This window comes from Corvus kubaryi, unplaced genomic scaffold, assembly GCF_017639235.1.
Source record: "Corvus kubaryi isolate FWS band 111438036 unplaced genomic scaffold, C.kubaryi_AGA036_p1.0 37395, whole genome shotgun sequence".
Taxonomy (NCBI): domain Eukaryota; kingdom Metazoa; phylum Chordata; class Aves; order Passeriformes; family Corvidae; genus Corvus; species Corvus kubaryi.
The window spans coordinates 1,379,488-1,394,880 of NW_024581134.1; the positions used below are offsets into that span (position 1 = coordinate 1,379,488).

General features: G+C 37.6%; 1 protein-coding gene across 8 annotated transcripts in view; it reads right to left on the reverse strand.

The window, feature by feature from the left end:
* The window catches only part of FMR1 (FMRP translational regulator 1), a 31,211-nt gene extending 15,882 nt beyond the window's left edge, over positions 1 to 15,329 (reverse strand). For 2 of the 8 annotated variants that reach the window (XM_042039889.1, XM_042039887.1), the window contains exons 1-7: positions 15,069 to 15,214; positions 6,853 to 6,905; positions 5,950 to 6,043; positions 4,860 to 4,931; positions 4,436 to 4,584; positions 3,347 to 3,440; positions 3,142 to 3,258 (exon numbers count right to left, since the gene is read on the reverse strand). In XM_042039889.1, the coding sequence (XP_041895823.1) occupies positions 3,142 to 3,258; positions 3,347 to 3,440; positions 4,436 to 4,584; positions 4,860 to 4,931; positions 5,950 to 6,043; positions 6,853 to 6,905; positions 15,069 to 15,119 (630 nt within the window). In that variant the 5' untranslated portion in view covers positions 15,120 to 15,214. Of the gene's footprint in view, positions 1 to 3,141; positions 3,259 to 3,346; positions 3,441 to 4,435; positions 4,585 to 4,859; positions 4,932 to 5,949; positions 6,044 to 6,852; positions 6,906 to 11,308; positions 11,365 to 12,467; positions 12,649 to 15,068 lie in introns of all 8 variants that reach the window. The other 6 variants (XM_042039885.1, XM_042039884.1, XM_042039890.1 and 3 more) reach the window with 6 other exon arrangements.
* Positions 15,330 to 15,393: the final 64 nt, after the last annotated feature.

Genomic DNA, 15,393 nt, shown 5'->3' on the forward strand with positions numbered 1-15,393 from the left:
GCTACAGCTATCAGTATTACTAGGTAAGACATACTCGTAAGGTAGTAAAATAGGAACTGTGGTGATTATTAAGGCAAACCTTATGATCTCTGAGAAAAAAAGGGCACCAATTTCAACAGGTGGGAGAAACAGTAATAACTCAGCCATTGACACAAAATTTTATATAAAACAGAGCAACTGTGGATATCTACTGCACTTAAATAAAATGAAGAATCCGTGCCTATGCATGACAACACAAAATCTGCTTTAATTCAGAGAACAAATATGTTCAGAATTACATCCAGGAATCACACATCTACCATGACAGAAGGGTCATACTGAGCACTGACAAGAGTGAGCATAACAGAACACAAGAAAGGAACAATAGTTTAACGCATTGCAGGAAGATAGAGAATTTCCAACTGTGATAATCTATTAAGGAAAGTGCTTTGCAAGGAAGAAACAAGATAAAAGCTAAGATATATAATCCTACCCCTGTTTCTGCATTGCAATCTGTAACTACTGTCAGGACATACACAGACACACTTTAAATTAGCAGTTTAATGTCAGCAAAATGAGACCCTACCGATGTTGAGAAAACATCAAGGAAATGCCCACAACAAGCCCTATACTGTCCCAGCTAAACTGGTACTGCTTTCTGACCTGCTCCTGCTTAAAGCTGTTGATAAATATCCTGTGCTAAATCACTGTTTCAAAGAAATGGTTACAGTAGATAGTGATGTGAAGTATCCACGTGTTATGAAATACTTCCGATACTCTGTCAAGCACTTCAGTAGCTACATTACAAGACAACTTGCAAAGCAAAACTTATTTTTAACTGTTCACATTTCTACATTCTAACAGATAATCCAAATGCTGATTTACTAGTTGACATATTTTATAAACAGCCAAATAAGAGAACAGGATGACCAAGGCAATGATCAGGTGTTAACTATCGATTTGTGGAAAAGATGAAGCTACATCGAGTACCTCAAACCACAGTTTTACTTCTTGCACTAAAACATCATTAGCTTTTCTGCAAATTATTACAAAGTGTGTTCTATTTAAACATTGGAAATTCTGTATTCTACTTCCCTTCAATACATTAATAAGAAACATCTATGCAAGTAATGTATTAAAACCTACACAGCAGCCAGAACTGAATTCTAGATACAGTAAAATATAAACCAGAATGCAAAACACTTGTAAATTCAGGCTTTTTAGTATGTGAAAGACACTCAAAACATCTAAGTCACACCCACTGGCAAAGAACGTAAACAAAAAATAATCGGTTATTTTACTTGATGTTCTAAAAGCCACATTTGAGAAGTGGAGCCATGCAAGTCAAGAAGCTAATATGCAGAAAAGGAGGTACAACAAATAGGATGAAAAAAGCTCCAGAGAACAAAAGAAGCTGGTCTAATGATAATGACTCAGAAAACAGAATAGGTAAAACTGCTGGAAGAAAAGAAGTGGTAGACTTTTAAAGTTCAGTGAGTATGAGACACATAGAAAGGTTTATTTGACGGAAACAGTCAACTGTTATTAATAATGCAGTAAAGCCCAAAGTGTTCACTAAATATTTTTTCTGCAGATGGACATGCGCAGTCTTGTTGGTATGTCAGAGTCTCAACAGAATTCATGAATATGATTTTTATTATCTGAAGCTTTTCCTTTCAACTTTGGATGAAACCAATTTTATATTTACTCTAACAACAAGAAACACAAATGCCAAAATACCAGTCAACTTTTGTGACACAAATTTTAACTGTATATATTTATCTCACAAGCTTTATTTAAGTACTGCTTAGGCAGAAACTGAAGTTTAACAACGGTTTTCTAGTGAGAACCAAATGAAGTTTGAGACCTTCACAGCAGCAAAAAGCCTCAGTGTTACAATGTCAAGAAGAATCCAAGATTAGTCTGGGAAAGGAAGCAATGACAACAGTTGTTGGTGCATGCATTTGTGGAGGCATGTAAAGAGAATTAGCTCTAAAGCGGCTGTTGTTCTTCCCACCTCCAAAATAATACTTTGCACTTCAAGAGGTAAACTGCCCACACAATTGTCAGTTCTGGAGGAAGATAACGAGGAATGATTACTGAAGAGCTACAGTGGGGTGCTCAGTAAGGAACACCAAGGAGGAAAAATTGGTCCATCCTTCATCTTGAGAAAAATCAAAACCCAAACAAACTTGGATTTCAGCTCTGAAACACAGAAATCAAGATACTAAAGAGAGAACAATGGAAGTGAGAACTTCTTGTAGCAGTGAGCATACCCACTGGATACAAGAGGCCTGAACTACTACATGACATCCCACTTCAAATACAGGTAACTGTTGGCATGGGGGGGGAATGAAACCCCGCTCTGCAGAAACACTGCTGGTATACACCAGTGTCAAACTGAATTACAGTAATATAAGTGGTACCTCTGGTTCTTGACAGTGAATCTAAGAAGTTTTCAGAAATGTTGCTATTTTTTCTAGTTTGTAGATTGGAGAAAAACCATGAAGAAATGTTAATTCTGATGTATAAAGAACCCCTTATTTCCTAGCCTACTCTTTTTCTTTTCTTTTTTTTTTCCTTTTACCCATGGACAAGTATGACTCAAGCTTCTTGCCAGTCAACGCCCACTCACCAGTCACAGGAATATCAGAAGCTGTATCTGCTGTAAGATTATTTCCTAACATTTTATCTATAGACAAACCTAGCCCTTCATACATTCTACCAACATCAGCTTCACCCCTTCCATCTCATTTTTGCTGTATTCTTTTGCTAGCTCCAGTTCTAGTCCCATCAGTATCATGACATATTCACTTGCACCTATTTTTAAAGCTACCAAATATGTGACATTATTTGTGCAATGATGGCTAATTATTTTATGCTTCAAAATATGAAAGAAATACACGTCTATGTGTGTCTACATATTTTTATTTAATCCTCCACGAAATCCTGCTGGTAAAAATGAGCCTTTGAAAGAATAGGCCCTATAAGTGTAAACATCTTTGTTGGATGACACTTCCATCTGCCTTTTTTACCACCTAGACTATTATCGGTACATCATTACTTTCACCCCAATGCAAGTCCTACCAGCTAAGAAACTCACGAGGGATTTTTTTATTATCTGTTTTACTCAAATTACTTCAGGGAAAATAACCAACATACCTCCAGCTGTTTGCTGGCTTCTTCATTTCTCAGTATCAGGGATAACTTGGTGCGAAGACTCCGAAAGTGCATATCAATCAGCATGTTCGCCCGCTTTGTGGTTACATCGTTGATTGACTGAATTATTTAGAAAGAGAACAGTGGTTTACACATGGACCCTTGAAACAAACCACTGCCAACGATACTGTAAGACATTTGTACTTACTAAAATAATAAGCTGGTGGTTTTCAGAATCATATGTTACAGAAAAAGCTCCAACTGCCTTTTTGAAGTCCTTATGTGCAGATTCTTTGGCACACCTAGGAATAAAAATGTTATATAGTTAAAAATAGTAACCACTGCATTTAAGGTTAACAGCCAAAAAGAATAATTCCTAAGTACAAAGAATGTAAATAAAGACTTCCAGGCTGTCCCTTTCAAGGCAGGTGTTATTTTATTCTGTTATCATTTATTTTACTAATTTTTCTTTCATTTGTTTTCACAAGAGTAGGATTAGAAATATTTCAGAAATTTTCTGTATGTGTAACTGTGAAATGACAAGTTAAACAAAACTACATTAAAAAGCTATAATCAGCAAGTTCAAGATTTCAAACACATCATGAACCAGTAAAATGTGTGATTTCATTGTAACCCCTGCAGCATTCTAAGAACGTTAAGCTCATCTCATGCTGTGCTTGGCTTCTCTAGGTTTCCTTTGTCCACTCACCACCAACCGAACTTGTGTATACTGTAACACTAACTTCAGAAAGTTTTAGCCTAACCTGAATTTATAACTCATTGCAGACTGAGTCAATGACATGCATCTGAAGAAAAGTATAAAGTCACCTGAAGGTAAACCAGGGGAGTAAGTATTAATCTGACTTTTAGAGCCATATCTATATGAGAACACACCCATGGTCTAGGAGAAAACTAGCTGGCTTTGTATCAGACTCTGGGAGGTTTCATTATTGTTCAACTATTCCCAGAGCTATCATCAAATAATAAGCTGACCAAGAATGGATTCAGATTAACCTGTGCACATCACTGAACAGCTGTAAGACTAAAAATCTTAATCTGTACCACACACAAGCCTTAAAATTTTGCAGAAAGTGCTTCCTCCTCCAGGACTAAACTGCAATTTAAAAATCATCTTTTCTATTTTTGAAGTATGACCATATCAGTATTTGTATTTTTTACATTCTTATATTTCAGAGGGTTAATTTAGAGCAGTAAAAAGCATTTTTATTCGTCTTGTCTCAGGCTTAAGAAATTACCCACATTCTGAAACAAGTTATAAAGAAACGCTTGTACTTACATTTGCCTTAAATCTTCAGGAACTGCCAGTTTGATTTTATGAAAAGTATCTTTTGTTGCGGGTTTATTGGGGTTCACAGATCTCAAACGCTCAATTGTGACAATTTCGTTGTATGTAGCATCACAGGCTGCATATTCTATTACGTAGAACTGATATAAAAATAATAAAATCATCCAAGCCACATATTTTATGACATGAGTGAGCATTACACTATTAAGGAAAAGTTACTTTTGTTAACTGTACAAGTCAAATTTGACTTCTCAGGCTGAGGTTAATGGTAATTGCAACTGTCCTAATCAAGAAACTCTTAAAAAATGAAGAGAGATTAGTTCAAACCACAGTGCACATCAACATATAAACAGAAAAGAAAGAAAAAAGTGTGAGTAAATATAAAATATATATATGTATATATGCATACTCCTACCTCACCCTTTATCATTCTCACTTTAGCCAACCACCAACAGCAGGGTTCTTTTTCATTTGCCCTGGAATAAACCTAAACAAAATACATATATTATGTTCTTAAAAGACATCACAAAAGCTGACACTAATATGATCAGGAACTCCATAAGAACTAAATCCAGCAAAACATCTTAGTACATGAATTCTCTGAGCACAACATAGAAAGCATATAACAGCAAGACTGTATAGATAAATAATAATAAATAATACAGTACCCAATCTACTGGCATTTAGCTGCTTCAGTCTTGCATGCAGTCAAAAGAGATAATTCAAACTTTTACACCGGTTAATATTTAATCAACAGTATTTCTAATTGTGTGTAGGTCTGATGAGGTCCTACCAGTGAGTGAGAGTACACACATCTACGCTTCTTTAGCACATATATGGTATCAGCCACATCCACATTACAGAAGTTTTGCCATTTTCTTATCTTTCAAATTAAAAACTTACAGAGCATGCAAGCAAAATGAATATCTTGTAAGTTCTCTTTCTTTAAATTAATTATAAAAATAAATAAATGTTGTAATTTTATAAATTAAGGAGGTTTTAAGAATGTGCTGCTTTAAAGTCAATCCCTCTATATACACAAGTATTTACACATACACATATATTTCAATGTTTTATGTATACACACATATAATGCAAATTATCTGGTTCAGCTTGAAGCTTTGGTAACAGAGACATTATTACCTTACAGCTTAAGAACTACAGTTCATCATCTATTTATGAATTAATCCAGTTCTAATAAAGGACTGATCTGTAATCAATGCAACATTGATCACGTTTGTAAATCAGCATATTTGTAACTCAGCATGGAGGACGCGGTACATGGACTTTATGTGGCCTTTTGTGGTACATGGAATTTGCATGGTTTACAACTGTCAGACTCTGGGTTTGGTGATGTGCCTGACACTGTGTTTTCTGTAGTACTTAGAATCAAAAAAGGTGACAGCACCTAACACGGAAGCAAACCTTCCAGTGGCTTGGCTAACACTTTTCACAGTGAGTTCTCTCACTTCTCAAGACAAGAGCTGTTAATGGAGCATACACACCTCTACTTCATCGCTTTCATTTATGTCTTTATTATAGCCTGCAGGTGGTGGGAACCTCACATCATGGAATGGGATTTGTCTCTCTGGTTGCCAGCTACAAACAAAAACACAGTGAATGGTCTAAACATTTTCATCTTCTTTGTAAACAGAAATCAATCATTCTTAATCCATTAATTTTACATTTTCAAATTCTGTAGAGCTTTAGTGCATATATGTATTAAAGGTAATGTGATCCAACGTATACATAAGAAAAAACACATCTAAATAACATCTTAGGTGAAACCCTGATGTCACCTGCAGTCTTTTGAATCTTTCGGCAGAAGTTCTCCCTCTATATACAGTTACAGGTTTTAACCTCAATATTAGAAACACAGATTAAAAAACATTTCATAACACTTCCTTCAAAACAAGCCTGTATCTTCTTTTTCTTTGGTTCTACTACAGGTTATAAAAACTTGATCAGGATCCAGTCTAAATACAGTTTTAATTTTCAGTTTCTTTAATGAACACTGGATAAATTTGGTTTCTAGATTAGAAAACGGTATTCTTCACTTATCTACAGAACAAATTTTATAATAATGTAATCTTCTAAAACTAAGGCAAGACATTCACATGAGAAAGTCATGAGACTTACTGAAACAAGGGTTGTCATCATGTAAATTCAGTAATGACATGATTCAAAACCCATGTTACTATAGTTTTGCACTTATAAGTATTTAAACCATTAAAAGCATTTATATAGAAATGCACAAAATAGTAGATACTAAATACAACTTTAAAACATGCCAGCAGCAAGTTTAGTGTATCTAAAAAACGCTTCTCTGCACTAAGCCATATTTAGGTTAATAGAATGCAAGGTTGATACTCTGTCATTTACAGGTACAACACGAGCAATACACTTACTTGTTTTCAAATGAAACTGTTATTGAATCTTCATGCACATCCTTTACAAATGCCTGTGGAGGAAACCAAGTATAATTATGGTATGCTTATGGACATTTTGACAAATAATTTTAAACCTGTAAAACACCTCTTTTTCACAAATATTGATGAATCTCACAATGTAAGTGTGTTTTAAAGTCAGCCTTTTAAATTTTGCAGTAGACTTACATAAAACACATACTGAAAGCTGATAACCTCCTTGGGTTCCTGACTGCCAGTGCACTGATACACAAACAGAATGCCCAAGCTATGAAGGCATTATTCCTACTTTATAGAAGTAACACCAGAGATTAGTAGAAAATGACAAGATCATTCAGGAGTTAAAAATGTTTGATTTCATAATCACATTTAATGTACAGACAGGCAAAGAATTTAAACATCAGTATTCCCTAAAAAATAAATGAAACCAAAGCCCACTAAACCTCCAAGTCCTGTCTCTTCTCTCTTTTACCTCAAAGTACATTTGAACACTACACTAGCAAAAGTCATCTATATCAAGTTCAACAGAATCTTCCCCATATTTACTTCATCACACTTTAATTCTGTAGAGCACAAACTTTAGATAAATGCCCTGCAGAATTCCTTCCCTTTTTTCCTGGGGAATGGACAGCAGCTGTGCTCTCCCATGCCACCATGAAGCAGAGGACAGAACCAGAATTCAGCACTGAGGGCTTCTCCTGCCTTATGCACTCAATTGACTGATGTTTGTTTGATCAATATTTAGCTTAAAGCCCCAAAGGTCCACCCCCCCCCATCTACAAAACAGCAAGACCAATACTCAAAGAACTTTGGGATTTATCAGTGAAAATATTTTTATTAGCCTCAAACGATGGAGATCACAGGTTAACCAGGGATGAAAAGACTGTGGGGTCTTTTTTATTTTTTAAAGTACCTCTATGAACTTCTGAAACAAGTTGCTGAAGTGCTGAGTGTTCCACTAACATTAGTCCACACATAGTATCATTGTAAGGTAGGTAGATAAAAGCCCATGAGCAAGAAAGAACAGATTAGTTTGTTCTCCTAAGAGATGCACCTTAGTAGATCAAAAAATTCTCAGGAAATTGAAAATAATTTAGCAGCAACTACCACTTCTGTAGAATTAGTTAATGAAGTATGGAACATTTTATTATTCTCCATTTTATTATTCTGCCCTTTCAAGTTTCCAAGACGAGATCTTATCTCTTACAAGAAGGTAAGAGTTTCTCTTATATGGAACCTAAAATGGTTTTTAAAAAATTACTTTGCTATTTTTGCTTTATAAAGTGTTCCAAAGCATTTCCTGAGTTGCAGCAGTATCTCAGTATCAAAGAAGAGCAACACCTGATGATTGATACAGAGTTCCAAGAACTGGCTATACTAAAATTAAGTGGTACATGCATATGAACGTCATCACTCAGAGTCATTCAGTACAAGGAAGAAAACACCCTCCAAGTTGATAACTGAAACATAACCAACGCCACTGTGAATAGAAGTCAAAAGAATGCCACAGTGACAACAGCAAAAAATTATTTTACACCTTGTTCACCTCTCAATAATCTTAAAAACAAGACTATTATTGCTAGCAAGCCAAGGAGACTTAAAAAAGTCACCAAAAGTATTTGCATAATTACGTATTTCAAAATTCCATACTCCTTCAAAGAGGATTACAAGCACAGCTGATGTTTTTCAATGACAAGGTGTAAAGAAGACTTAAGACCATATCTCAAAATCATGTTGATATCAATACAGAAATGGTATTTACATAAAGAGGCAACAGAGCTCTCAGTTGATCATTATGGATACTGAACATTTAGCTTATGTTTCATATTACGGTGTATTCTGTAAGAAGATTCCAGAACTGGATATGCATTTGAACAATACAATGGCAGTCCTGACACATTTCACAACATTACACATATCACCTTCAAAGGCTTCACCCACATTTCTTCCAATGGTTGTCATGTGCAACTTAGAAGCACCTATTCTTACAGATGCAGCTGAAACGGATGCCTTTAATACCTGAAAAACACTGTGACCACTACCAGAGATTAGGTATGGCTCCTTTGTGCCACAAAGTGGACAAGGATTAACAGTAATACTTGAGTATGTAAAAGCAGAGATTATTTTACAAAGCAAATTCAACAGAAATGATACCAGCAACACTTAATAGCCTTCAGGAAAACAGGTAAGAGTAACACAAGCCATGCCCTGAGAAAGAATTTGTTGATACTTAATTTTCTCATATTTATAAAATGTCAAAAAAAAAATCACCTTTCCTTGTATGAAAGATACTTTGGGAGAAGTCATCACCTCTGTGGTGATGAAAACACCAAAAGGTGTCCTAAACAGAACTCTGAAAAAATGACAGGAAACAGCAGAAAAATTCACAAGCATAGCAGCAAAGAGCAAGACTACATCTCATATCCAGAGAGAGATGCAAGAGAGCTCCTAACATCCAACTCATCTTGAGCAGAATCCTAGGGACTACAGCAACATACCTAATTAAAGGTAATAATGCTAAAACCTACCATTAATAAGTAAACCAGGATGTGCAACAAATAAATTTAAGTTAAGCTGAAGACTAGCGTGGACCTTCAAACAGTTTAGCAATTATGTTATCTGGAAAAAGTAAAACTTGAGACACACGGCTGAAAGAGGAATGAACTACGCTGTCCTATTTAAGCTCTCCTTAAACAGTTCTTCCACATTGCTTTGGTCACAACCCAGAAACCTGAGGGAACCTGAACCAGGAACATAGGTTAAACTGTTGACCTAACACAGGTAGCATCAATACAGACACTGCCAGGGAAAATTACAAATCTGAATTTCTTTAGCTTACACGAAGTTCAGAAGAGTCAACCACAGAAACAGATGAATACCTGTTTTTCACTTCAGCCTGGCCAAAAACACTGATGTCATAACACTGTGGTTTGTCTTTTAATTTAGAGTCTTGCAAAATTACAAAAGTTCATTGGAATAAACTTTTAATTAATTACAAAGTGAACAACGCCTTGCCAAATATCTAACTTCAAGTACGCAATATATGAAACACTTCTGCAGACCTCTCTGTAATATTTATCCTTAAAAACAACCATTCAAAATAAAATAATGACTATTAATACAGTCCTTAATATTTGGTTGCCTAATCCTATCTATCCAGAGAAAGGGGTTTTCCTTGTTTTTCAGCTACTTGTGACACAGAAAAATGTCACATACTTATCACATCAGTTTACCATTGTCTGTACCACACCATTATGTCAATTTTCCTCCAATATAAATACTTAAACAGATCTGTGGTACAAAAATGTATTTGGACTCTCTAGCACTATATATTTCAATTTGTACAATTCCAAGAAGAAACAGAAAAGGTCTGAAACATTTCTAAGTTTTACTTAAAAATCTAGTATTTAAGCAGGAATGCCTTTGGAAAACCAAAATTAATGCTTATCAGAACTGCTTGGTTGTCTTGTTTTTGTAATACCTGTGAAATTACAGATGACTCTAAAAAGAAATGAAGCCTTTAACACCATAATCCAAATTCACAGACACAGGACAAGCCAGCCCCAGATGTCAATAAGGTAGAGAAGAGGCTCTGATCTCACACAAAGTATCACAAGAAATACAATAATCATTCATCAGCCTTTTTTAGATAAAGAGCATAAGTAGGCATGGAAATTCAAACACAAAGATGCACATGTGTGAGTTTAAAATGCACCCCCCCATGAAGGGACGGAACAGTGGCTCTGATGAATTTGAACACCAAGATGAAATGTCTTAAAAACAAAGTGAAACTGGATGGAAGCAAAATGAGGTAGGAGGACATTGCAAGACTGCAGCAGCTGAGATACCACTATTGCTAACAGAAGAAATACCAAGAAAGAGTACACAAAAAATTATCTGTGAACAGAAGCACATTTTAGAATGGCAAAGGTTGATTCTTCTCTAATGTGGAAAAAAAAAAAATCACATGTGATAAGTTTTCTACACCAAATTTGACTCTGAGTCACATAAACCATTTCAGTTCTCTCCATGCTTGAGATATAATTAAGTAAAAAAGTTTACAGCATGGCATTTCCCAAACACATAAGCATTCACGTTTTAAGAATGGTTACATGCTGAATATATGGTCTAAATTTTACAAATTATTTGTTAAAAAAGAATTATTGGAAACACCAGCATATATTTTATTTTTATGCTAAATGGAATGACAGACACTTCAAAGGAAAAAATAAAGGCTTCAGCTGCCATGAAATTTTGTTGCTTTTTTAAAAGTCTGCTCACATCATCAGATTCGAGCATTGTCAACCATTTTAATAAAGGAGGATAATTAACTGTAAGAAGGTAAAGTAGGGAAAATACGCTTTTTAACATAAAAAAAACTATGTTGATAACAAACGTGCATCTACTGTTAGTGTAACAGTTCTGTAACATTTCATACCTGTTGGAAGGAGAATGTCAAAAGGGAACTCGGTGGATAATCAAGTCTGAGAAAGGCTGGACATACAAAGGAACAGAATAGGGAAAGAAAAATAGTCACAGAAATGGTCACCAGACGAGGAAAAAGGGTACAGGCAGTCACCCTCAGAAGGGCTGGGCAGACAGGCTTATGAATGTACAAAGAGACTGGAGATACTGGCTGAGGGTGTCTGTATGGAACAGTGAAAGAAAAAAAATGGATACAGAGGGCCACAGGAACAGTTGCTAACAGTGAAACCTGGAGTAATAAAGTAGTAAGAAAGATGAATTATTTTATCAGTTGTAGCTTCAACGAAGTTATCTATAAAACCAAGCAAACAACAGCAAGGCGCTGAAACTATTGGGATAAAAAGTGGAAGATTTTCACAAGGTTATAGAGCAAGAAGTGGCAAAGATTGGGTTACAGACAACATACAGATGTTAACAATATACACTATTCCAAAACTATCTGCCTCATAAACAGGATGGTTTCCATCTTTAGCAGAGGACACAAGAGAGACTCACTCCCAAACTGGAGAAAAAAAAAAAAAAAATCAATCCCATGTTGGAAAGGCATCCAGCATGTCCCCTTTTAGAGGGAAATACCTAAAGCTAATCCCAAAAAGATTTGACAAGGGCTGTCTACTAGTCCTCTGTGAATGAGACAAGAACTTCTAAACCCAATTTACTACTCCTATACAAGAAAAGATATGAGCAGATATGCCCCAATACTGCACACCTTCTAGATTTAGTTACTTGGCTGTGAGCTGCAAAAAGGCAGTTCCCACCCCTTGGATTCATAGTCCTGGTGGTTTGTTGGACCAGTCTTCATAACATAAGTAAGGAAATCTAACATTTTCTTTCCAAGGATTCTGGGCCCAACCACATAGCAAGTCATGACTAAGCATCTCTAGGTACCAGATTGTCAATTATCCCTGAATCATGCCCATTGACTGCACTGTGCTTTCCACTGCATAATTCATTTTAGGCAAGGAGGAAAAAAATCATTTAAGTACAAAGTATTCACTAAGCAGCATTTAAATTCCATTCAGAAAGAACTAGCCTCCACTACAGCAGTCACATCAACACTCTCCAGTATTCCAGTGCACCTGACCAGGATGAAATTTTAATTAAAATCTTACAGCTGGGTATGAAGGCATCCTCAAACCATCTCCTATGTTTTGTGCAGAACATGAATCCTCTGGATATATCTCAGAAAACACTGGTTTATTACTTTTAGCAGGGCTTAGATGGGCAGTTTTGTACCATCAAGATCCAGATGCTGCTGGGTACAGTCAAAAATGCTCAGGTCCTCGAAGAGACCTGCAAGTAGGATATAAGAACCTGAAGCCACAATTAGGTGCCTACTTGAGCCACGTAGTCCCATCCTGACTATAACAGCCTCATACTCCTCCCCTTCCATGTCTTAGTATCAAGAGAGGAGTATTTTCCCAAAAAATTTACATATTCTCATTAAGATCTTCAGAATTACTCAAAGCCAAAGAAATCTTCACCAGGTATTAGTAAACCATGAGACTGAATAAAATAACTGTTTTGGTTTTGATGTGTTTGAAACATTACTTCTGTTGTAAATCACTTCTCAGGAGGCTGCTTAAAGAAACTTTTTAAATGAAAAAAGTAAAAGCATCCTGCAATTAAATTCACACTTGACATCACTGCACACTTCTTGTTATGCTGGGTCAACATTCATTTTTTACAACCAAACTGCCCTCCCATAAGATCGGCATAAAACTCACAAGAAAAAATTTCGATTAATTTATAACAGAGTGATACTCAGACATTATGATGAAAGAAAAATCTGTAACTAGAACTCAAGTAATTCAAACTAGAAAACTAGAAAAAAGAGGAACATTGATGGTTTACACGTAACATTATCGCGTGAGGGTGTAAAACAACTCCCACTTTTTTATTCTTTTTAAAAAAAAATATTGCATTTATCTTAAGTGTGATGCTCCATCTAAAGAGGTAGTTCAGGTGAAGGCAGATAAATCCATATGCCCATTTTTCCCTTTAGACAATTTAACCAAGTCTTCTTGCTTAGCGATTAAGAGGAAACAAAAAAAATTCCTGTCAAAATTTCTAAAAGTTAAAGGACAAACATAACATACAGCTTGGGGCAATGTCTGAGTTAAAACTTGGTTACACTAAATCATGAATAAGCTTCCATGAACATATGCTCAAATGAAGCTTTCACCTACACGCAGGGATGAAAGGGCCCCATGGTATCAACTTGAACATAAACAATATAAGTTCCAGAAGCTTTCAATTCTCCCAGGTTTCTTCGGTAATATTTATGACTAAAGAATGCACCATGTCATTATTAACATCATCTTTCACATCAGTGTGTAACTACTCTAATTTGATAACAACCTCATTAAAAATTCCTCTGTGCAATATATTTTTACTCCTTCTGCTTCTTTCTGACCAAATACTGTACCTTTAAAAATGTAAACCCGATTTTTAAAAGTGCTAGATTATTTAATTCCAGGAAGGAATATACAGATCTAGAACTTTGACTACAACACTGTGAGCTCTCAGGATGCTTACTTGCCACTAATTTGTATCATACATACTTAAAAAAAATATCTATTATTTCCAGAATAAGATACTAGCATATGTATTTTAAAAATAACCTTTTAAGAGGTCTTTTTTTCTTAGAAAAACTCGGAAGTGTTGGAACTGTATCATTTGGATATCTACCTGGCTTACCCCAGGAACATGTAAGTGTGAAACTCTACCCGGTCCTTCATTGCTAACATAAATATTGGATGTCGCACAATAGCTAGGCCCAGTTTTTAAAGTCCTAGGAACATTTAAACCTTGGGAGACTTGCAGAAACTGATCCATGGCTGTTCCTGGTGTGCTGGTAACAGATCAATGATAGTAGGCCCAAACCCACCATATCTGAATTTTATTTTCTGTAAAACTACAAATGATTCCATATTTATAAGCTGATTAATACAACCCAACTCATGCAAAGCCACACAATACTACACGGTATTAATAAAACATATTCAGCGCTCAGAATATATGTTCAAATCTCAGTGATGGCTTTATTAAGCACAAGGGCTTGGAAACAAACATGGAATGCCACTAAGTAATTTCAGTAAGAAGTACATTTGATAACTACGTGAATTTAGCGACTCAGCACAGATATATCTGGCCAAGCAATGCTCTCTTTAATAACACTAGACAGCTTCCCCTGGCATGGCATTAGGACCAAGAATCCACCACAGCATTTTATCAGGAATGTGTATTAACGAGGGCTCCCCTCCTCCCCGCCTTGCAGGCCGTGCTCATGCAGTGCGGCTCTCCTGGAAACCCGGACGGCGAGAGAGACTTTCCTTAAGTAGCGACAAAAGCTGAGGATTTAGCAATTAATGCCCCATCCCAGCGCTGATCCTCGCTCAGCGCCGGGACAAGGCGGCCCCGGGCGCCCCTTCCCACAAAGGAGGAAGGCCCGAGGCCTCCCCGCTCTCCCTCCTTATCGGGCCTCGAGTCCCCTCAGCCCCGGCGGCCCCCGGCTCGCTCTGCACGGCCACCGCGAGGGACCCTCCGCGGCCTCCACCCCCGCCCGGTTCGCTCTCCTCCTTCCTGCCCCGGGGCCTCCGCTCTCCCTCAGCGCGGGGAGGAGGAGGAGGAGCCGCCGCCGCCTCCTCCTCCTCCCGTTGCCGTCCCCGCTCCCTCCTCTGGGGCCCGGCCCGGCCGCGAGCACCCGGTACCTTGTAGAAGGCCCCGTTGGAGCCCCGCACCTCCACCACCAGCTCCTCCATGTTGAGCGCGGTGCGGGAGACCCAGGCCCGGCGCCGCCTCCCTTCCCTTTCTCTGTGCCGGCGCAGGCGGGGGAGGAGCGGTGTGTGTGTGCGGGGCGGGGGCGCTCGGTTCACGCCGAGCCCGGGGGTGTGGCCGCCCTGGACGGGAGGGGAGGGGGGCGGCAACGCCGGGGGCTCCACTCGGCGCCGCCGCTCCGGGCCCGGGGCCGCCGGAAATGAAACCGAAACGGCGGCGGGCGGCGCGCGGGGGGGCGCGCGCGGGGCGCCCGGTTCG